Source organism: Echeneis naucrates, chromosome 15 (assembly GCF_900963305.1).
Source record: "Echeneis naucrates chromosome 15, fEcheNa1.1, whole genome shotgun sequence".
Taxonomy (NCBI): domain Eukaryota; kingdom Metazoa; phylum Chordata; class Actinopteri; order Carangiformes; family Echeneidae; genus Echeneis; species Echeneis naucrates.
Genome location: NC_042525.1, coordinates 21,265,855 through 21,289,032, shown reverse-complemented (window position 1 = coordinate 21,289,032; position 23,178 = coordinate 21,265,855). Strand labels below are relative to the sequence as shown.

General features: G+C 39.1%; 1 protein-coding gene across 2 annotated transcripts in view; it reads left to right on the top strand.

Moving 5' to 3' along the window:
* Positions 1–22,878, top strand: part of kif20ba (kinesin family member 20Ba) — a 43,776-nt gene extending 20,898 nt beyond the window's left edge. Inside the window, exons 27-35 of one of the 2 annotated variants that reach the window (XM_029521216.1) lie at positions 219–392; positions 1,241–1,360; positions 2,775–2,885; positions 3,251–3,460; positions 13,542–13,583; positions 17,491–17,559; positions 18,290–18,407; positions 20,425–20,570; positions 21,154–22,878. In XM_029521216.1, coding sequence (XP_029377076.1) covers positions 219–392; positions 1,241–1,360; positions 2,775–2,885; positions 3,251–3,460; positions 13,542–13,583; positions 17,491–17,559; positions 18,290–18,407; positions 20,425–20,570; positions 21,154–21,234 — 1,071 coding nt within the window. In that variant the 3' untranslated portion in view covers positions 21,235–22,878. The remainder of the gene's footprint in view (positions 1–218; positions 393–1,240; positions 1,361–2,774; positions 2,886–3,250; positions 3,461–13,541; positions 13,584–17,490; positions 17,560–18,289; positions 18,408–20,424; positions 20,571–21,153) is intronic. The other variant, XM_029521217.1, reaches the window with a different exon arrangement.
* Positions 22,879–23,178: the final 300 nt, after the last annotated feature.

Genomic DNA, 23,178 nt, shown 5'->3' with positions numbered 1-23,178 from the left:
AGCAGTTGGGAATCACTGAGCTAGAGCCGTGTAGAGCTGAGTCTGAGGTATCCAAAAAGATTGTCACGCATATTCATGTTTATGTTTTTATCACTAGCCTCACTGGTGTACTGTAGATGTTTAATATTTAACTATCTTTTTCTCACTGAAACATTTGAAACAAAGCTATAAGCCGACTCTGCTCCATTCATTTCTCATGCGCACTCCCTCCTTGTCAGGAGTCTCTGTCAGCCCAGTTGACCGAGAAGGAGCAGGCTATGGAGAAGTGGAGGAAGGAGAGAGACACTCTGGTAGCAGCTTTGGAAGTCCAGCTACAGAAACTTCTCTCTAGCCAAGCAGAGAAGGAAAAAGTCATTCGAGAGCTGCAGAATGACACACAACTACCACAAGAGGTCAGTGTAATAAAACAAATGGCATATGCAGGGGGGACACAGACTGAAGATGAGGTGGAAGAAGATTGTTAAGGAGGGTGGCTGAAGACACAAGTGATTGTAATTCAGAAAAGCATTGCATAAGATACATGCTCTTTGCAGTAGGAAGCGTCTCATAGTCGGTTATCATTTTTCTGGTGCATTAAGTGTATTAAGACTTCTACTGGTTTATTCATGTAAATAAATAACTGCTATTAACAATAATTTGCATCTCCAATCCACATATTTGACATATCATTAGTTTGCACTGTAATTTCTCAAAAATTTTCCCACTCCCAGCTTTTGTGGATTCTAAAATAATATTTCTTTCATTGTGAGGGATATGGGAGGGAGGTAATGAGTGAAAAACTTGACCTCGTGACCTCTGACCAGACTCACATTTCTGTCTGATGTTAATGCTAGTGTTCAGATGCTTGGACAACTCTTCAAAATCTGGTGGTGACTAGAATCCTTTTGTTCATACTCTTCCTTTCCAGTCATTTTAGCAACACATCACTCTGCCAGCCCCATACTTTGCATCAGGAGGATACTGTTGTCTGTCAGATCGAATGCGTTTCAACTTAACAGAGTGAGATGAGGTTGAAAAGCCTGTGCAGTCATGGTGCAGAAATTCCATCGTTGTTTTTTTTTTTCTCCCCCCTTTCCCCTTGCCCATCGAGGCCCATTGCTCATCTCAGTCTCTTCTTGTTCTCACTCTTGTGCCAGTTCAAAACATGTAATCTTTTTTTGTGCCTGTATATCCATATGATATGCATTAGCTGGAATTAATTGTGCCTTTTTCTGAAGCCCATGTGAACTTCCTCTTACAGGGTGGTGATGGTTGTGTGACAGAGCTACAGGCTGCTCTGCGGGAGAGGGAGGCAGAAATCCAGCGACTGAAAGAGGAGCTGATGATTTCGACAACCAGACAGACTGACCCAGTCCCTCAGGTCAGACTTGAAGGAAAAGTTTTTGTTTTTTTTTTTATTGTTGTTGTTGTGTTTGTTGGGGGGAGGCTCAAAGCAATGCAAGTTAAAATGTTTTCACATCCAGATATATCAGAATCCTTCTAACTTCTTTTCAAGTACAGAGTCTGAATATCCACATATTTAGAAAGGTCTTTGTTATCTATGCTTGTTTTATGTTAAGATTCATACCTCAACTTTGATTGTGAAAGATGAGACAGATTTGGATCTGGCTTGTGACTGAGGATAACATTGCATGTGATTGGCAAGACAGAAGTAACATCATTTTGCTTAAGGTTTCACACGCTCCCCTCCCTCCCGGAAATCACTTGAGAGGCTTATTTAATTGCAGAGAATGTGAACGTGAATATTTTTAAAATAGGGAAGCAGGGTTTGAAGATCATACTGGGTTCATGTTGAGGCTTTGTCTCTTAAAAAAAAAAAAAAAAAAAAGCAGTTGAAGCTGTGGACTAAATAAACTTGTGACCATCTTTTTAGATTCTGATATGATGTGCAGTCAGGTCATGTGCAATAACTCTAATGGCCTTGTGCAATGAAAAAACTCACTTATCCCAGTATTTGGAAACCAGAATCTGGGGGCCATTGAGTACATACAGGTCTTTTCCTGTGCTTCTTGAATAACTGACAACATAAATTATGTAATCATTGTAGGTCATAGAATATATTTTCAATGCTGATATTTCTGTTTTCAAGCTTCTCGAGTCCACTGCTGTGGATTTTACAGTATCTGTATCAGAGAGACCTTCAGCTCCAGCAATAGTAGGCTTTTTAAAATGTAGAAGAGTTTTCTTAACCACCTTTTGCGCTTGACAAAAAAACGGCCAAGACCAGTTAACATCAGGTTTTTTCTTTTTGTTTTTTTTTTTCTCCATTAACATCTTGTCACACCAGCATCAAAAGACTCAACATTAGATACTGGTATTAATCGGCTCTGGCTCCGATCAGCAGTGATGTAAATACAACATCCATCTGAACACGCAGATTTTTGCCTCCCTTTACAAGCAGTGAAGACTCCTAGCAATGAATTTGTAAACACATTTGTTAGCTGCACAGCGTGATGCTGTTAAACCAGACACAATGTGGCCGCCCTGAGCTTGGTCATAGAAGGATGAGCTGTTGCCTTGAAATAGGTTTTACAAACACCAAATCACAGATCAGAGTGTCTCAAACAACGGCTTCAGCCCTGAGATGAGATGTTGCAAATCTGTTTAAAAGCCTGCACAGTGTCTAGCAGTTCACTCTGCATATCTGTAAAGGGTATTTTTATCTATATATACAGTATGCTGCTTTCTAAATGCAGGATGAAACATGAAAAGTATATCATCTTACAGAGGTATTATATTTGTGTTCATCATTGATGTTATTGCCAATTATACAGACGGTAAGCAACAAGAGCCCTGCTACTTCAGTTGGGAAAGCCCAGTGTGAAATCCTCTGCAGGAAGTCTGAACAAAGGGGGAGAAATACCAGAGCGTCAGCCAGCAGTCAAGTAAGTTCATCTGATGAAAAATGGAAAAGAATCATGTCACCTACATTATGAGTGAAGTCATAGTTGAGCTGAGTTCTTTTCTAAACAATATTCTGTGGAACTCTGGGTTGGTTGGTTTGTTTTTTCTTAGCCCTTTACAAGACAAACATGCAAAAGGAGATCAGAGGTTATAAGGAATTAGTCTGCAGTTTTTTAGTTTTGCCATTGCAATGATGTAGATGTGGAAACTTTAGTTGTTGTGGTATCTGACATCAACACTTTCTAGCAAGAGACAAATGAGTCTGGTTCAATAGAGCTAGACAGAATTCTCACTCCTGTGACCATGAAGTGACCTTTAACCTCCAGCTCTTGTCTGGTCCTAACAGGGCTCAGCTGGATGTCCATCTGTGCTGGACTCTTCTGAGATCTCCACAGAAAATGGCAGGACGAGCCGCTTCCCTCGGCCGGAGCTGGAGATATCCTTCAGTCCTCTGCAGCCAAATCGCATGGCTCTGCGCCGTCAGGGAGAGGAGAGTGCTGTCACTGTCAAAATCACCCGCCCAGCACGCAAGAGGAAGAGCAGTGAGATGGAGACGGTAAGAACCAACCAAATAAAGGGAGCTTACCCACACCTTCAAATATTGAAACAGACATTAATTACAATAGCAGATATATCAGTGTTTTTATGTATGTGTATACATTTTATAAGTAAAAAACACACTTGTATGTGTATTTGTGTGTATATACAATACCAGTCAAAAGTTTGACCATACAACAAAGAAGCAAAACTTGTAACAAAGAAAGCTGCAGATTATAATTATTATTAGATTATATAGATTATAGCTAGATTATAGATTATATATTAGATTATAATATCCCTACTCTATTTTTACATAATGTTTGTCTTTAGGTATCCTAAAAATAAATCTTCCCTAAATAACTAATGTAAAACAACAAATTTTCCAACATAAGCAACAGAGGGGCTTTTCAGTGCCATTAATAATATATTTTGTTCCTTTCTTCTTGCGGGAGAGGTTGTGTTGAGGTGATGGGCCACCACTCCAAATCAGTGTAAGAGTATACACTGATATCAACTACACTGGTTGTGCCTGACTAGTGCCCTTTAGTACAGGTTAAAATAATCACACCCTTAAATGCTTAAATCAAAGTAAACACAACCATTGGGGGGGGGAAAGAAGCAATATTCAGTATCAATACAAAATATTTCAACAAATGAGCAGCATTGATTGTAGAATGTTTGTGAAGGCATTTAATAGTAAGTCACCCTTCATTAGCCTCAGGAAGCCAGGCTTTCAATGATTTGAATTCTGATTTTTTGATGTGGATGCATAAGCAGCCTTTCCTTTTTAAATGTATGGTCAAGTGTTCGTGTCACTATAGATTAGGTCATGGGGCCAGGAGCTTGCTGCATCTCTCTCTCTCTCTCTCTCTCTCACTGACTGACTGACTGAGCATGTACACATTATAATTCCCCTAATAATACAGTACAACAACTATTTGCAACTGTTTCACACAAAATAAATCCACATAGAATTTATTGTGACTGTTTCCAGGGATCACAGTAATTAACCTGCTGTCAACCACGGTTTTAACACTAATTGAATTTAGAAACAATAATACTAACCTACAGTAATTTTACCGTGGTTTTATTTGACACCGGCAACCATTTTACCATGTCTGAGTAGATTTGGAAGCTTTTGTTCATTATTTCATTATTTCATTATCATCATTTTGTTCAAGTTGTACAAACAGTACACAAACACTTGCATGCATGCACATGTATGTCTCCAGCACATATTGTTCAGAGGGGACAACCTCATTAATCATAAGTACCTCTTTCAAGGAGAAAGCCATAGCCCCCCCTCCCGATGATGCACATACGCAGAGACACACACAGAGACATGCACACTCCCCCCTCAGTGGAGGGGGAGTCATCCCTCTCATAGAAACACAAGGTCAGGCACAGTTCACCTATCCCATTACATCACTGCAATACTGCAAACTCAACACCAGTTACAACTCACTCACAGTTTCACCTTTTCTCCTCCTCTCTTTGTAACACACTTACAACGCAGCTGGAAGACAATCAGTCTTCCAGCTGTTTGAATTTTTGAAGTTTGAATAAAAAAAAAAAAAAAATATATATATATATATATATATATATATAAGCCAATTTTGTGCATGGTGAGCCATAAAAATGGAATGATAGCATAAGGATAACACAAAAGGATAAGTAAAAAAGACTGAATGACTTCCCTCATATGATAGCCGTTGTCACAAGTTTGATGATTTATTGCTGCACAACAGGGCTCCTTATTTTATGTAAAACTGCAATAAGTTGTTTTGTGGCCTATTTTGTTTTGTTCTAATTTACTTTCAAAGCCAAAATCATTAGTGGCCTTTAATGTAGAAAGCCTTTCGTATTTACGCTGTCAAACTAAAGTGGCAAAATTACTAAGAAGATATATTTTTATATTTATATTCTCTCACGCTTCTCCTCTAGAGCTGCATTAGTGCTCTGATTCTTTCTCCTGGTTGGTGGTCTGAATGATCCAATTAAAAATAAATGCTCATATTGCAGATTTCAGGTAAACAATTGCACTCAAAAAAACCCAAATCCTGCAAGGTGGGATGGTGGGCTTTCACTGTATTAAAAATAGGCCCTAGACCTAACAATGAAAGAAGACTCACGCAATCTCACGCAATACAATATTTTTGGAGTTAAAACATGTTTAAAGCGATTGTAAACTTAGTGCCCAAGCATAGTAAGTATCTCCTGGGGATTTTGACTGGGGTTATAGTGCCCTTCTGTTTCAGTCCAGGTTGGCATACTTGCATCAGTTTGATAGCTCTACACAGGGACTTCTTTAATATTTTGAGAGGAATTTTCACAATTGCACTCAGAAAGCCTCCCTGGATAATTTTTGGACAGCAAAGGTATAAATGCTACTCAGAATTATTCTGGTACATTTCCATTCCAGAAATACATCAAAATTGGTGTAGAGGAAAGTTGCTCGTATTGTATGACATCACACAGGACATATTTTCATTTTCTAAGTATATAATTTATACTTTTGCATATGGACAAATAATAGTTCATGAGTCTTTTTTTCTCTCAAATAAACTCAGTGTGGTGTCAGACTTGTGCACCAAAGTGTGAAATCTTATTTATTCGAAATTTTAAGCATATTTAGTTGTAAGTAATGCCACAGTTCATATACAAAAACTGACATTAAAGCCTACGGATTACTGCTTGTTTATAAATGAACTTGAGCCCCAGTTTTCCCAGATTCGTCAGCAAAGTGCTGTCTTTTTCATTGCATCAAAAATATGTCTTGCTGAATTTAAAGTACAGATCTGTTTAGCTGTTTAGCAACTGAATGCATTAACTGCTTGATGCAACAAAGTGAAACATATTTTTCACCAGTGTTTTTGAATAAAAGTCCCAACATTCTTATATTTAATGAAATTCGAGGAAAAAGAAATGAAGCGTGAGACACCTTTTGGTGTGGGCATAAAACTGTGTCTGTTCAAGAAAAATTTGTTTGAAACCAAAAATATTACATTTGCATCTTTGTTCTATGTATAGTCAGATTTACTGGATCACAGAAAAATTTAAGATTTTGCAAATGTGCTGAACCTCCAGAACGTTGACAGCTGCTCAAAAGTCTTAAGGCCAAAAGGCGCAGGATACCTAACACTGCCCTCAATATTTTAAAGCCATCATTAAGAAATTCTGAAGATGTTAGCAATGTGACTTGATCCTCTGAAAAGATCTCATAAGGCCATGTTCAAGAAACAACCTTTCCTCCAATATAACAAAGTTCTCCACTCAAATTCCTCATCCTCAACATTTCTCTTTTGATAGCAGCAACAGGAGTACTATACGGGACAAAGACTGTAAGGAAATCCCAATGTCATTCCACATCTGACTGCTCTACTGCTGACTGAACTGGGTTCAAGAGAGAACTGGAAGAGACTCAAAGTCGGAGGGAGGTGTAATGAAAAGCAAAAAATTATAGAAGTTTTAATGTTGTGGATAAATTCAACAGGAAAGTTGCATTGGAATTTATTCTTGTGATCTGAGGCACTTCAGATTTAGTGATATGAACAGCTTTTTAGAAGGGCTATGAAAATACTGCGATGGAAAGATGATTCTCAGAAGAGATACATATTTCAACTGGACAAAGACTATATAAAAGAATTCCCATTTATTGTGGTATTTTTCCCCATTTTGCACACGTTCTATAAATAGTACCTATGTCATTGCAGCTGCAGTGACCTAGTTTCCACTTGGAAGGCAAAGTAGTCAACCAGAGCTGAACATCTAGAGAAGAAATGAAGGAAGTTATTATCCAAGGCCAATGGTTATGAGAGTAATGGAATAGTCAACACACAGTCAGCATTCATATAGTAACAGATCAATGTTTTGTACCCAACAAAAGATTAAATATAATAAGGTCAAAAGAAAACGTAACGCAGAAAAAGTAAAAGTGAGTTTTAAACCAAGTGAAGAATAAGCCAAAATACACTGAGGAAAAGATTTGGAGTGAAATGGTGGAGGCCAGGAAGACTAAACTGTGACAATGTTTTATGGTCGGAAGGGCAGATTAAGAAAAAGACCAGAGGGAATACAGCTGTGTCATTGATTTAAGGTTGGGAGGAAAACAGGAGAAAAAGGGGAAGATAAAAGTAACAGGTGAGCTTAGTTTAAGTGGAAATGGGAAGAAGGGTTGCTGTAGAAAAAATAAATGGCAAGATATAAGTGGATGGATTGTGGGTGTGGGTGTGGGGGCAGGATAGGAGCAGAGAATGACATTTAACCAGAGGGTAGAAGAGAGCAGAGGAAGCTGACTTGGCAGTGTCAGTGAACTGCTGACAGAATATAGACCTCAAAAAATTGCAACTGCACAGCCTGTACTTACTGTACACACCCATTAACATGATGTCCCCTTTGTTTTTTTTTCCCCCATACAGTGGGAAAACTCAGTGAAATGAAAATGTACATATTTACAGTACCAGTGGAAACAGCAGCTCATCTTTTTCTCACTAGGAAATATATCCTGGAAATACAAATCACAGACCAGTGTGGTGTGTTTAATTTGCTGCGCAGGTTTGGAAAGAGAGACAGAATCTTATGCAGTATTTAATTTTTTTTTAAGATTATACCCCACCGACATTCCTATAGCTTATTGCTGGCATACAATTATACACACGTTGTATGCAACCTGTTTTGCATTATTGCACTGTACGTCAGCAGTTCTGTTGGCCACTTGTTTGTGCAAACCTGTCAGTTCTCACTGGACAGGTTTGCAGCTGAGTGTGAAGTGGCTCGGATGAGGATCAGCACCTCCAAATAAGAGGCCATGGTTCCCTGCAGGAAACTGATAGATTGTCTACTCCAAGTTGGGAATGAGTCTTTGACCCAAGTGAAGGAGTTTAAGTAACTTGGGCTCTTGCTCACGAGTGGGAAGACTTTGGACCACGAGAATGGCCGGAGAATCAGAGCAGCAGGAGCAGTATTGCATTTGCTGTATTGCACTGCTATAACAAAAAGAGATCTGAGCTGGAAAGCAAAGCTCTTGATCTTCAGGTCAATCTTCATTCCCACCCTCACCTATGCTCATGAGAACTGGACCGAAAGAACGAGATTGCGGGCACAACGGATTGAATTAAGCTTCTTCAGGCTTTTCCATTAGAGATAGGGTGAAGAGCTTGGTCATCCAAGAGGAGCTCAGAGTACAGCTGCTGCTCCTTTGCATTGAGAGGAGCCAGCTGAGGTGGTTCAGTCATCTGGTCCGGATGTCTGCTGGACACCTCCCTTGGAAGGTGCACGTCCAGCTGGAGAGATTATATCTCTACTCTGGCCAGGGAAGGCCTCAGGATCCCTCAGTCAGAGCTGGTCAACGTGGCCAGGGAAAGGGAAGTCTGGGGCTCCCTGCTGAAGTTTCTACCCCTGCGACACGACCCTGGATAAGTGGGTGAGGATGGATGGATGGATGAAACTCTTTCAGCTGTAGCAGAGGATTTCAGCAGAGGAGGTGGTCTTTCAGTGTGACCCACATTTTAAAAGGTTGTTTATACCTTTTTTTTATAAGAACGTTGCTCAAGTGTCAACCTTTCGTGACACCACCATTGGTTTGTGAGTTGAGTTGCCATCTTGGTTTTTTTGAAACCATATTTCCTGGAAAAAGTGATGCATGTTCATTGCCTTAAGTTACTCAGCAGCCATTGTTGCTTCAAGGTAAGAGAGGCTGTTTAGATCATATGAAATGGACAGAGAGTATCTCTCTGTCATTCCCACACTCAATCTCTCTCTGTGGGTCCATCTACCAGAAGGATCTTGGCCTATCCTTGATCTAGTAGAGTGTCTGTGGGTGCACAGGCAATGAGCAGGTTCATCACTGATTAATGGGACAACAGTTAATGGAGCCTCACAGAGGTCAGGGAAGAATCGAGTGGTAGAGAATAGGTGACAAACCAAGAGCGAGATTGTCAGGGCTTTCAGCTACAATTGCAGATCCATGTAATTCGTCTCGCTAATTTGTACTCTTCAGCTTCACGTTAGTTTGATTCAAGTGGAGAGAAAGTGACACAAATGTGCAAGAAATTCAATGTAACATACAGCATAGATAGAGTTACACATTGAATCACTCCTGAGCCTTTGATTACATACAGTGGCAAGAAAAAGTATGTGAACCTTTCGGAATGTCATGATTTTCTGAGTAAATTTGTTATAAAATCTGATCTGATCTTCATCTAAGTCTAGGGTGTTGACAAAACTGAAAAAAATCTGATCTTTCATTTTGTATTTACTGAACACACTCAGTCAACATTCCAAATGGCAGTGGAAACAGAAAGTGAACCCTGAGAATTAATAGCTGGTCGACCCTCCCTTAGCAGCAATAACGTTAATCAGACGCTTCTTGTAGCTCTGGATCAGAACTGCACATTGTTGAGGAGGAATATTAGCCCATCCTTCCTGGCAGAACTGCTTAATCTCTGCCATATTCTTTGGATGTCTCATGTGTATGCCTGTCTTCAAGTCAATCCATAACATTTCTATTGGGTTGAGTTCTGAGTTCTGGATAGTTTCAGCTGATCTACAGGCAATCTCAGATTATCCTGAAGAATTCATAAACTCATAAACTTGCAAATTCATCTTCCCCTCAATGATTGCAAGCTGGCCAGGCCCTGATGCAGCAAAGCAAGCACAAATCATGAGGTTTCCTCCACCATACTTAATGGTTGGTATGATGTTTTCATGTCGTTATGCTGTGCCCTTTCTATGCCAGATGTAGTGCTGGGTGTTTTTTTCCAAATAGTTAAATCTTAGTTTCATCAATCCACTAAACAATACCGCTGTGGAGTGTCAAACCCTAGGGAGGTCATGGTGTCTAACCCAGCAACGTTCTTTTTATTAGGCCGTGGATTCCTTCATGGTGTCCTGCCGTAGATACCCTGCTTGTTCAATGTTTTACGTATTGTGGACTCATGAACAGAGATGTTAGCTAGTTCCAATGATATCTTCAAATCTTTGGCTGTCATTCTGGGTTATTTATTTATGGCATTGATGAGTCTTCGTTGTGCTCTTGGTGTCATTTTGACTGGGCGGACTTGGTAGAGGAGCAACAGTCCCAATATGGTAAAACCTAACACCACTTAGCTTTTTTGAGGTCATTAATTCAAAGGTTCACATACTTTTTTGATTATTCTCAATGAAGACATGAAAGGTGTGTGTGTGTGTGTAAATATATATATATATTTTTTTTTTTTTTTTAATTTAAGAGTTCATAGTTTACTCAGAAAACATGAAATTCCAAAAGGTTCACATACTTTTTCTTGCCACTGTAGCTAAGCATAGGATTTGAACCCTTTAAAACTCGTGGGAGTGCCCACACTCCCGTTTGCATATCTATTTTTAAATGCTCGTAGGATTGCAACCAAATAAGATGCAATGATCCCCCCCCCCAAAAAAAAAAAAAAAAAAAAAACACCAAAATGACACCGGAGGAGTAACACTTTAATACTAGGCAATCAGTGTGTCCCGGAGTGCTGTTTCCTTGCACTAATGGGTTTTCAAAAATCTGGTAAAAATCACAAACAACAAAAATATTGTAATCTATTCTGCAGCTGTTTACAGCACTCCGACAATGGAATATTCACCATCTCGTTGGAAAGGGTTAGGGTAGGGTTAGAGATGAACTATCGTGTGATTTTTTTTTTTTTTTTTTTTTGTCTCTCCCCTTGTATCAAAGGACTTCGAAAGGCACCGCAGCATGTGAAATTGTAAAGGTATGCTCTGGCAGACTTCTTCGATGCTAGGCCATATACAGTTAATGATTCTTCGTAGATTATCTGTTCTTCCTAATTTACTTTTACACACAAAGAAACTTTCTTCACATTTGAATACATCAGTGCAGAGGCCTTGTCGGGGCCAATATCCTTCAAGGAAGGCCTGTGGATTCAAGCCCCCCTGTCCATTTAATATGACATTGAACAGGACTTTAAACATTCAACAACGCAATTTACTCCTGTAGTTAAATGTTTTAAAAAGAGAAGGCAAACTCATTTTATATATGTTATCATGCACAAGTCATTTTGATCTCCACCAGTAAGTACCACTGGCTGTCAACATTTTACCATAGACATCATTAAGTGACCAGATGCTTTAAATCTTCAAGACCAATTGGACTTGTACACATTAAATGTTTAAGAAACATTTATGCCCCAGGCCATTTAGTGTTTTGTAGTCAATTAATAAAATATTTTTGATTGATGCTCTGTTTTTTTTTTTAATCATTGGACTAGTCAAATCCATCTAAATTGATTTTCATCTGGAGGAAAGTTCCAGAGGGAGAATCAAGAAAATGTAATGTATTCAGAGTTGACTCTTGCTGATTAGTTATTGTGACTGAGGTTGCAGGTCCAGAGAGTGACCAGTCACTCACCTTAACCCTGACTGTTTTGTTCAACAGTTTTTGAATTTTCCTAATAGATTGAGCACAACTGTAGATTAAGAAAATACGGTATATGGCAACAAGTTCCAGCTGCACAGGCCAGACTGTCTAGGAAAACTAATATTTGGCTTTAAAATCATTTCACCCTTATACTTTTAATCTTGATGTTTATCTCAGACCTTAACATTACAAATTAGCTTGTCAGTAAACCGTAATGTATAGCTAAAAATGTATTTGCTGCTTCAAGACAAAGCTCAATGCTCCTGGATGTTACACTAGCACATAAATCAATGCACTTTCTCCTTTTTTGTTTTGTTCTCTTCATATACAAACACAATGAGCAGGAAAGATCCAAACACACATATATTCATGTCTTGTCTTTGAAAATCCAAATTTTACGCACTGTGAATGCAAAATTTGAGAGTAACATGCATCAGAAAGCAAACATGAGAGAATCTATTGGTATTGAATGTTAAACATCAATGAATCAATTGTAAAGAGGCCTGGTGGGCTTTCTATTCCTGTTTTTGCCATCCAAGTAGTGCTATGAATGCATTGCCTATATATGTTAACAAGCAGGCAGCCATAACACATGGGTAATTAGTAGTTTCTACTCAAAGCTAATGACTAGAAACATGAACAACTTTGTTCAGAAAACCGGCTCAGAACTATAATTAGGGAAAATGATCTTATTTGCTTCTGGTGAGTTTTCAGATGAGAAGACTGAAACGGTCATATTTGTATTCTAAATGTTACCCAGCTACTTTGTTTAAAAACACATTAGCTCTGCTACGTTTATGCTCTCCATCCCCACTATGGATGTGTCAACCACCATGCTGATGAAGTGGCTGCTGAGTTAAATTCTTTAATACTACAATTGCATTTGTATTTTGTGTAGTTAATCAATCCCCAGTACACTTTCTGTTTTCTTCCCTACTTTGTGGTAACACCAGCTCACACATGCCCAATGTGCATGAATGGTCATATGTGTGTTGTCAGTTGTGTTAATCTATGTTGAGACAATATTTGATACATTATATATATATATAATATATATATTTGATATATGATATTTTGATATTTGAGTTATAATGCTTGGTTTTTTTGGTCTTTCGTTTTCAAAATGAAAACGTGAATATGGCCTAAACTCACAGTATGTTTGTTTATACTGGATTAAATAACAATTTGCTGTTCCTACGAAAAACTTAAACTACTCATACAGATATTACTGTACAGGTAGTCTAATTTCATGAAGTGTGTGTGTGTGTGTGCGTGTGCGTGTGCGTGCTCCCATTTCAGCTGACAGTCATCATCTTTTTTCATGGTTGTAGCAGATTTTTACAAATATGGTGTAAATGAAACTGGATGATCACTGGATGTTAGTTGCCCCAGTCATTTAATCTTTAGCTATACATACACATTTACAAATCTACCACAAGACACAAAAATGTTACCTGTCATGTCAACATGTCAGCTCTTTAATCAGTGCTCAGCTCTAATTACACTGTAGTGAACTGTATGAAAACAAAAATTCAAAGGTCACTCATCAAATTATCCAAAATATGTTGAAATATCTAAATGGCTTCATCTTTCCTTTTGTCAAATGATGTGATACATTAAACTAATTACAGATAAACTGGAAAATATTCCCGCAGTGCTTTATCAGCTTGTTTTTAACCAAGTCTCTCTTCTAAAGTCTCACATTTTCAGGAGGAGTAAACGACGAACAAAACAGGAGGTACCTTTTATATCTTTACTAAATGGCATCATGTTCTCATTCTTCCTATTTCATGAACAGACAAATGTTCATCATTCATCATCATCATTTCCCACATTAGTATAGTTTTCACCTCTGTGCAGTGTTAGCAACAGCTAAGTTATCCCTATGTTATAGCATTAATGAAGTCTTTTAGACACAAGTTTCAATCTGGCAGCAGCAGGCTGCTGGCTGCGTGAGAAATTGATGGAAAGAGACACAGCATTACTGTTGTCCTTTAACAGTGTTTCACCTCTACTCTTTCATTTGGCTCCTAGCCAACGGTGGATGCAGGAGTGAATCTGTAACAAAAGGGGATGTATGAAAACAGCACTGTAGTCATAACCTCCCGTAGACGTAGTTGAATGTTTACATGGGTTGCTTTTAAAACATTCCATTAATTTCCATGTATCCATGCAACAGAAGTGTGACTCACATGAAAATAGTTGCTTCACATTATGTTGCAGTGTTAGAGATTCCCTCATGGGTCCAACCTCAAAAACAAGTTTCTTCCATGATATTGATGTCATTTAACCTTGTGGTTTAGTATAGGGCAGGATGTTCGAGTCCCATTGCAGTCTGTATGAATGTAGCAGGATTTAGATGTGCTGATGTCCTCAGCATGGTCATTAGAAAATTGAATTTTAAATGTGAAACAGACTGTGTCAAAACAAATATTAGCCCCCTGCCATGAGAATCATCGTGTAAAATGTAACATAAAAAAAAAATAATAATAATTCTGCAAAAACTCATGTCCAATGTCAATGAAGCTATTTAGGACTCAAAATGTCCCTCAGTCATGTCAGTCCATCAGGAGTACTGAACATTCCCATTGCAGCCGTAAGGAAAGAACTAAAATGATCATGCATTCATAATATAGATTTTCCATTCCAGAATGTGTGAAATGTAGCCATTGAGAAGACTTGGAATTAGATTTTTTTTTTTTTTTTTTTCTCTCTGTCTCTCTCTCTGTAAAGAGCTTTTCTTACTCTTCCTTCATCATGATGACCAGAGGGTATTTGGAAAAAAGTTGAAGTAGAGCTTTGCTCTGTGGCAACAAAACAAACAAACAAAAAAATAACAACACAAACAGGGAGGTCATGGTTGAGGCTCAGCTACAAGACAGTGCTCCTGGAAATTCCTGGTGTTCACTGATTTGTTCAGGGAATCTTGAAGAGGGTGGAAATGTTAAATAACTGACAGATACTCTCAGCTGAGCATGGAGTCCCTACTGAAATTACCACTGTACTGTAACTTTATATCTGTCCTTGTACAAGCTGAAATCACATATAGGTTTTCACTTTAATGCTGCTAAATATTAATTTGAAAATATCAAAGGCCTCAGTCCAAATACCAATGTATTGTCTGTCTGTATACACCAGTTGTCAGGACTTCTGAATATTTGTGATGTCACAACAAAACATCCAGCCCACTAGCTCATTCATTGGTGATGTTTTTAAGAACCAGAAACTATCTCAGTGGAGTTTTACATCTCTTCTCTGAGATTTCCTTCTGGAGCTCCAGTAACGACAGGTCAGTTAGCCAATCAGGATGGAGGATCTAAGTCTCTTCTGATCAGCTGACTATTTTGGGTCATCCAGTCCCAATGGCTGGTTTTAAGGTTCAGTTTCTGAATGCAGCATTTCTCTGCTGACTGAGACCTTTGATATTTCAAAAAATAATAAAATTCTACATTTAGGCAAAATATAACCTTTAAATCAGATCCCAGCTCACACTGGGTGAGGGCGAGCTACACAGGTTGCCAGTCCATCACAGGGCCAACAAACAGAGACCAACGACGACTCAAACACTCAGACCTACGGACAATTTAGAGCTACCTAAACATGCATGTCTTTGGATGGCGGGAGGAAAGTGTAGTACCCGGAGGAAACGCACAGGGAGAAAATGCAAACTCCACACAGAAGGGCCACAGGCCTGGAATTCAAACTCTTGACGTTCTTATTGTGGGCCAACAGTGCTAACCACTATGCCCCCATGCTGCCCTAATCCAGTTTTCTTTTAACTGAAATAGAAAATAAAAACCCACCCTAGCGAGGATTATTTTTAAAATGTGACTTGGTGTAAGAGAAGACGTCATTCTCTCTTTTCAGATGTTTCCTGCTCCAACACACCTGATTCAAATGATAAGATAGTCATCAAGCTCTGCTGAGGTCTGATAAGGAGCCACTCATTTAGATCAGGTGTGTTGGAGCAGGAAACATCTAAAACATGCAGGACTGGGACCCTCCAGGACCGGAGTTGGTGGCCCCTGCTCTACATCATGCTTTTAAAACGTTATTTTTCCACTCTCCCTGCCAATTGCTGTTACTGTGAATCTATTAAAATGAATGGAGTAATTTGAATTAAATGAAATTAATGGAAAGCTTGCATTTCATCCATGTGACATCCAGGCCAGGAGTTGTATGGCAATGTAGTTCCTTATCTGATGGATTTGACATCTGTAGGCAGTGACCCAGCAGCGATACAGCAGATGATTTCATCTGCCATCCAGGCTCTTTAGCAATTTTCAAGACCAGGCTTAAAACTTTTCTGTATGACAGAGCTTATAATTAAAAAGTTAAAGTCCTCTTATCTTTACCTATGCTGCTTTAGGCCGAGGCTGCTGGGGGAAGGACTGAGCTTCTCCTTCTCTCTCTCTGTCCCTCTTGCATGCGCTGACATATCAATATCCATGTTTCTCCAAAGTCTCTGTCTCTCCCAGTTCCTCTCCTCTCTCTCCCTGTCCTCATCCTGCAGGTGGTGACTCATCACCATCCCATGTTTCTGCAACACATGCTGCTCTCATATCTTCATGAATTCTGTACTACAGCATCATCTCCATGAACTTCATGCAGCATCATGTTCCTGTCTACACCTGTTTTGAATATCCCCTCCTCCTGCTCTCATTCTCTCCCTACTCTACCCATGCCCATCTCTCTCTCCCTATATGCAAAGTGCCTTGATGTAACTTTGTTATGATTTGGTGCTATACAAATAAATCTGATTTGATTTGAATCACAATTTTTCCCAAAATAATTGCGATCACAGTGCAAATTGGTCTCTAGGTTTTGGCATTTTTCTTCAGACTAGATGATCAGTTTAATTGTAGTACAATGAGTGGGAATAGAGATGTCTTTTGAAAGTTTTTGTGTGCATTTCCATTTATTTGATATTTTATGGAAATATCCTCCACCAATTCCTTCCCATTCTTCAACTCATCACCTCTCAGACCAGGGAGAAAAATCAGCTGCAGGCGAGCAGGTGCTCCTCGATATGCATGTGGTATCAAACCAATTTTTATCCCTTTGAAAGCCAAAGACCTCCATCCAAAGAAAGACAAGAAAACATTATTGACTCTCACACTTCTTTTGTTTGCTTTGTTTCCCTTTAATGAGAGAAAGATTCTGAAGTCAAGGATGAGCACTATTGTCAACCATGTGTAGAAAAACACACAGCTGACAATAGTGCTCATCTTTGACTTCAGAATCTTGTTGGAAAGGGAGAGCTGGAAGATTAATTGGGTGTTTTTGAAACGCCCAGACAATAAATTTTGAATGATGGCCGTTAAGCTTGTCAATGCTTCAAGCCCGACTGGCAAGGAATAACCCAAAATTTGAGCTTTCTTTCTCTATTTGAAAATCATTCCAACTGGTAAAATGCTAACAGAGAATAGGCCACCAGTCAAGGCCACTGCACAAAGCATATATAGGAATATTTTCCTCCTGCTTCTGCCTCATTAATGGCCAGCCCCATCTCGACCAAACTGTCTTATCATTCAGGTTTTCCTTGTTAATTTTTGTATAACCTCTGCTCAATCATCTCTTACTAATCCTTGGGTATGATGACTCAGTCCTGAGTTTTAGCCGTGTGTCTTTCTGTGTGTTGATAGGAAGAGGTGGAGAACCCACGGAACATGAGGACCAGAGTGACGCCAAAGCTCCCCCCACACCACGAGGAGGTGACAACCGTGCAGACACACACCCAATAGGCGCATGTGCTCTCCTTCCTAAATATACATGCAGAAGTTTTGTTGTTTCACGTTTTACATTTTCATAATTTTTCTAGGGTTTTAATTTGTTTTTTCTAGCTTAATTTCTCAGGCAAGGGTTTGCTCAATTCAACTTCACAATCACTTCAGGATTGAATTTTCTTTTCATTATCAGGGATTTAGATAATTTGACAAAACTCAGCCATGCTTTCAGTCAAGCTAGCAAACTGACACAGTTTTTGATTTTGAATATGAGATCTGATTTTTATACAGAACTTACAGCCTTAAAACCAGCAGTCAGGACTTTTGAGACTTTTTATGTCACAACAAAGCAGTCATGCCCTCAAAGCCCCACCCACCTGAACCAACCATCCAACCTTGAAGTATTTAGTTTCTGAGTGATTACCTGTTTGGAGAAACTCAGATTCTCCCTCCTGATTGGCTCTCTGACCTGTTGTCACTACTTTGAGGGAGAAGATGTAAAACCATATAGTGTGATAGTTGATAGATGAGCACATCAGAAAATATAATACACACACACACACATATATATATATATATATTTACAGATTGAATTTGCATACAACATAACATAACATGATAATTACTGACCACGTCAGTGCATAGTTGTACTGTAAACTGCTGTCAATATACATTGCATCTTCTTACATACTAACCACTCACGGTTCTCTGTGATCAGATCTCCTCCCTGGCAAGTCGCCATGACTCCAGCAGCAGCATCCGCAGTAGAAAGGAAGGGACGCTGCAGAAGATTGGAGACTTCCTGCAGAGCTCACCCACACTGCTGGGCACCAAAGGTTAGTGTGTCAGATCGAAAACCAGACTGGAACTTCAAAGAGGCTGTTGGTCTTCAGATAGTCATGGAACTGGGTAGCAACTGCCTTTTCCAGCACCTTGAATAGGAATGAGATGGGTCGGTAGTTGGCAAGTACTCCTGGGTCTAGGTGGGGCTTCTTGAGAAGTGGTTTGATGACTGCAGTTTTCAGGGCAGTGGGGACGTGACCAGCCTGGATGGAGTAGTTTGATTTTTGTGATCATAGGACTTATGGCAGAGGAGTGGGTTTTAACCAGGGCTGAGGGCTGTTTTCCACTTCCTCTGTGGATGTATCAGGGTCGACGCAGAAGTCCAAGTTCCTTGATGGTGGACGTATGAAATCCAGGGTTGGCTGTGGACTTTAGTCAGTAGTTGGGAAATGCCATGCTGTCCAAGGATGTTTCATTGCCGGTGACTTTGAGCTAGCTTGGGCTACCTAGAGAGTCAGAAACAAAACAAATGAAAAGGTCGGAACAAAAATGCACAGGTGAGAGAAGCGGACAACAATGCTAGCACCCTCTCCACCTATGTTAAACTGGCAGAGACATATTCCTCTGTCTTACAGTAAGCACAGTGCAGTGTGTTTCGGTGTAGCACACCACACCATTTTCTGAGGGAGTCAGTAACTTATCTGGAGCTGTACATTGTCACAGTAGCTCTTGCTGTGTCACTTGAGCCATACAGCCCCGGGGAGAGGTTGTTCGTCTGTGGTCCTAGATGGTGTCTGGCTGTGAAAGATCCTGCTGTGGATTTGAAGGTGTCTTCCAGGTGGAAAAGGCCGCAGAGACACTGCCTCTTTATTCTTGTCGACAAATCCCACAAATATATCCGTGTAAACAATCAGTGAATCTCTCCTATCTGCACATATCATAGACAGTTGTCACTTGTTTCTCTGAGCGACAGGCCTCCATTGTTTAAAAAAAAACAATGACTCAGTTCTACACATTCTTTGAAATGCATTCTCCTACTGTTTGATTGTTTGCTCAAAACTCCACTTCAGTGTTTTGCTTTGTTTTTAGGGGGGGGGGATATTAAACTCTAATGGTTTCCATCTGAAAGAACAACCTGTATTTTACTCCTTTCATTGGCTTTATTTTTATTATAGTGTATATGTTTGTTTTTGTTTTTTTTTTTTTTCATAAGAAGATATGTTTCCCAAAAGCATTTTGGGAAATATATATATCATATGATACGCATCATTGGGTTTTTAGCCATAGACACTGATGCTAATGAGCTAATACAATGCATATTGCTCTTTTATTCACTTTTTTAAACACATTTTTAAGATCCAATCAGCACTCTGTTTTCTGTCAATTCTCTTGATTTTGATCTTAATACTCAATTTACCTGTCTAATTATTTAAATTCTCCATTTTAATTTGAAGTGTGCTATAAGAGGATAGATTTGTTTTCCCGCACCAAAAATACACATTGCATCTCTTCTCTCAGGGTCCTCTTTGGAACTACAGTAACGACAGGTCAGTCAGCTAATGAGAAGAGAGAATCTGATCTTTGCCTCTGATTGTTTGGCTGTTTTTTGAGTGATTAAGTAAAATTATAGCCGGTATCAGATAAAAACTCAGGGAAACCAAATTCTGCAAGGTTGACTGTTGGGCGTGGCTGAGGGCAGGGACTGTTTTGTTGTGATATCACAAAGTTCAAGAAGTCCTGCAAATGGTTTTAAGTTTGGTTTTTATTCTCCCGTCTCTTATTCCTCTTTACTTTCACAGATTCTCATCTACTTCTCTCTCTCATACCTTGCTATTTTCTTCTTTTCCAGCTTTGTATTGGATTTGCAAAATCAAAGATAAATATAAAAGAAAATAAGACTGAACCAAGAGTGAATGTGTTCTACCAACAGCTTTTTCCTGAGATGAGAGGCTTACTCATTATAATTATACCAAAGCAATAAATTTGGTGGTTTACTGATAAAGTAAATGAAGCAGTCAGTTAATAGAGCCCGAGTCAACATGTCCCTCTTGTCTGGATTTGTCTCGGCAGCCAAGAAGATGATGAGTCTGGTGAGTGGCCGAGGGGATGTGGACTCAGCAGCCTCCTCTTCCTCCCTCAGTCTGAGAGCTAAAAAGAACAAAAGGAAACTCTACAGGCCTGAAATTTCGTCCCCCATGGATATGCCCTCACACCCAGTGAGTCCTGCCACACACTCACCTTAGTTTTCTCACTTGCACTAGTTTTATATTTTCTCATGTTCATGCAGTCCTGTATCGCACACAACATCAAAAACACCAACAGCTTTAGTAGAAAAACAGTAAAACTGTCTCATGTCAGTACCCACACCCCCTAATAAATCTTCTGCTTCATGTGTATTTTCCTCTAAATGGTACCATCATGTAAAAAAAGAATATCATGTTGTACTGAACACTAAAAACTAGAGACTGCGAACACTGATAAGGAAACCATTCACTGAGCTAATCAATCAAGTGAGAAGTAGGTCTTATTTTCCCATAGTCTTCAATGGAAGTGAGGTCAACAATCAGCCACCTGATGGTCATTAGATAGAATGCTGGTTCAAAACACTTCAGTATTGGCTCCACTACTACTACAGACCCCAAGTCTGCGCCTATTTTTACACACAGGCTACGATTGCAGCTGTTGCCAGATGTCTAATGTTGGGAGAAGGAAGTTGCTTTGAACATTACTCATCACAAAGTGCCACAATAAAAGTTGGCATATTTATTATTTCTCTTGATTTCTTTTTTTTTTTTCCAGATCATTAGCAGAGAGCCAGAAGATAAAGACAGTGACCATCAGATCATTAAGAGACGTCTCCGTTCCAGGGTGGCTAAATAATTCATCTCCTTGTAGTGCTTTAAACTCTCACGGCTAACTGTCTTAGCAAATAGAGGGACCAATTAGCTGCTGACAAACCCTGCACACTTTTCCATGTCGCAGAGGCTAGTAATTCTCTGTGTTCAACTACACACATACATTTTATTGTTTGTTGTTTTTGTTTTATTTTAAAGAGCAGCATCAGTATTCCACTGCTGCTAATGTGACCTCGTAGCCATTTAATTAAAGTTTAAAATTCAGTGGAGCACACTGATTTCTTTGCTAACAAGTTAAATAAAGCGATTTATATTAGTAATGTGGAGATTAGGCCAAGAGTCTGCTCAGCGTGAAGGCAAAAGAGGGGAGCAGTGAGGAAACATTTAGCCTGGCCTCCCAAAAGAAGTTTCAAATACACCTAACGGCACCTATAATGCTGACTGAAACTTTGTGTTTTCGTTTTTCTATTCTTCAAGCAAAAATCCAACAGAACTGCAGCTCGTGCTCTTCTTTCTTTGGTCATGATGCAATGCTGAGCCAACAGGAATAGCTTGTTAGTTCAGCATAGCATCTGTTGTTTCATCGATCTGTCTGCAAAGAAGAGAATAGATATATTTCACAAAATGTTGAAGTTTTCCGTTAAAATACGGAACTACACTGTCCTGTTGGCTGAACTATGTCCGTATTTAGCAACACTCCTGAGTTGCTGCATATACTGTTATACACTTAAATATACACTTAAATAGAAATCATTATATCTTTTCTACACACTTTGTTATAAGACACTGACTCTCATTTTACTTTAATGTGCAATTTATTATTGAATTTCCTTGGTTGTGCTGAAGTTCACCTGGTGTTTTGTGTATCAATTGTTTGTACTTTATGAGCAATCTACCTTCGTTAAACTGTATTGTCATTTTTCATCTCTGGTTTGTGAGAGGGAAGAGAATAGTATTTTCCAGTAAAACATTAACCTGATTTTCTTTCCTCAAAATCGTATCAGCAGGGCTGCTAAATGGAGCGATGTTTTACATTCTCGCAACAATATCTATATGTATGAAACGCATTTTAAGTCACACTAACTGAACTCCTACTGCACCTTATCTCTTTCTGAAAACGAATGTAAGAACAGGAACAAAATGATTGCACACTAAAGTTAGGCCCATGCAGGATGGTGTTTTATTTTTTGCTTTTTTTTGTTCTCTGTTTTAAGGACTGGTGCTTGTAGAGCACTCTATAGAAGGATTACTGAGTATCCTTTTGTACAACATACAAAAAAAAAATAAAAATAGGCTACATAAGCTATTAAAAAAAAGTTCATTACTAATGTTGCCCCCCCCCCAGCACTTTTCTGTAACAGTATCGTGTTTACTTGATTTCTTCACACCTTGTTCTATCAGTCGTATCAGTCACTTGCTGATTAAAATATACAAAGTATTCTTTTTCAGTTTTCTCTGCATTTATTGTCTATATCATTCCACAACAACCGGACAATCAGTCACTCAGAGGAGAGGATCCAAGTCTCTCCGTTTAGCTTTGATATTGGTGTTGATAATAGGCTCTGGACAGGCTTAAAGCTGGCTGCGAGGCCCCAGGCAGCTAGTGCTGGAGGAGGACTGTGACATGGGAAATCATCTGTTTTGAAGTTTAGAAAGCTCATTCAAAAATATGTAAAGCCTGATCATACCAGCAATTTCCATCAGTTGATTAAAGTCGTCTCCTGTGCTGAGTTTGTAGAAAGAACTGATTGTTTTCAAATGACATTCCTTTACTTAATAAATGTATTTTGAAAACTCTTGGTAGACGTACACAGTATTCCTCTCATCCTCACAGAAATACTGACAGATATGGTTGTGTGAAGTTTGTGTTGACCTCTACAGGGCAGAAGTGGGTATGAATAACAGATGGTTGGCTGGTTGGAGAAAATTACGGACAGCACAGTTAGATTAGTGGTGTGTCTTGTCTTGG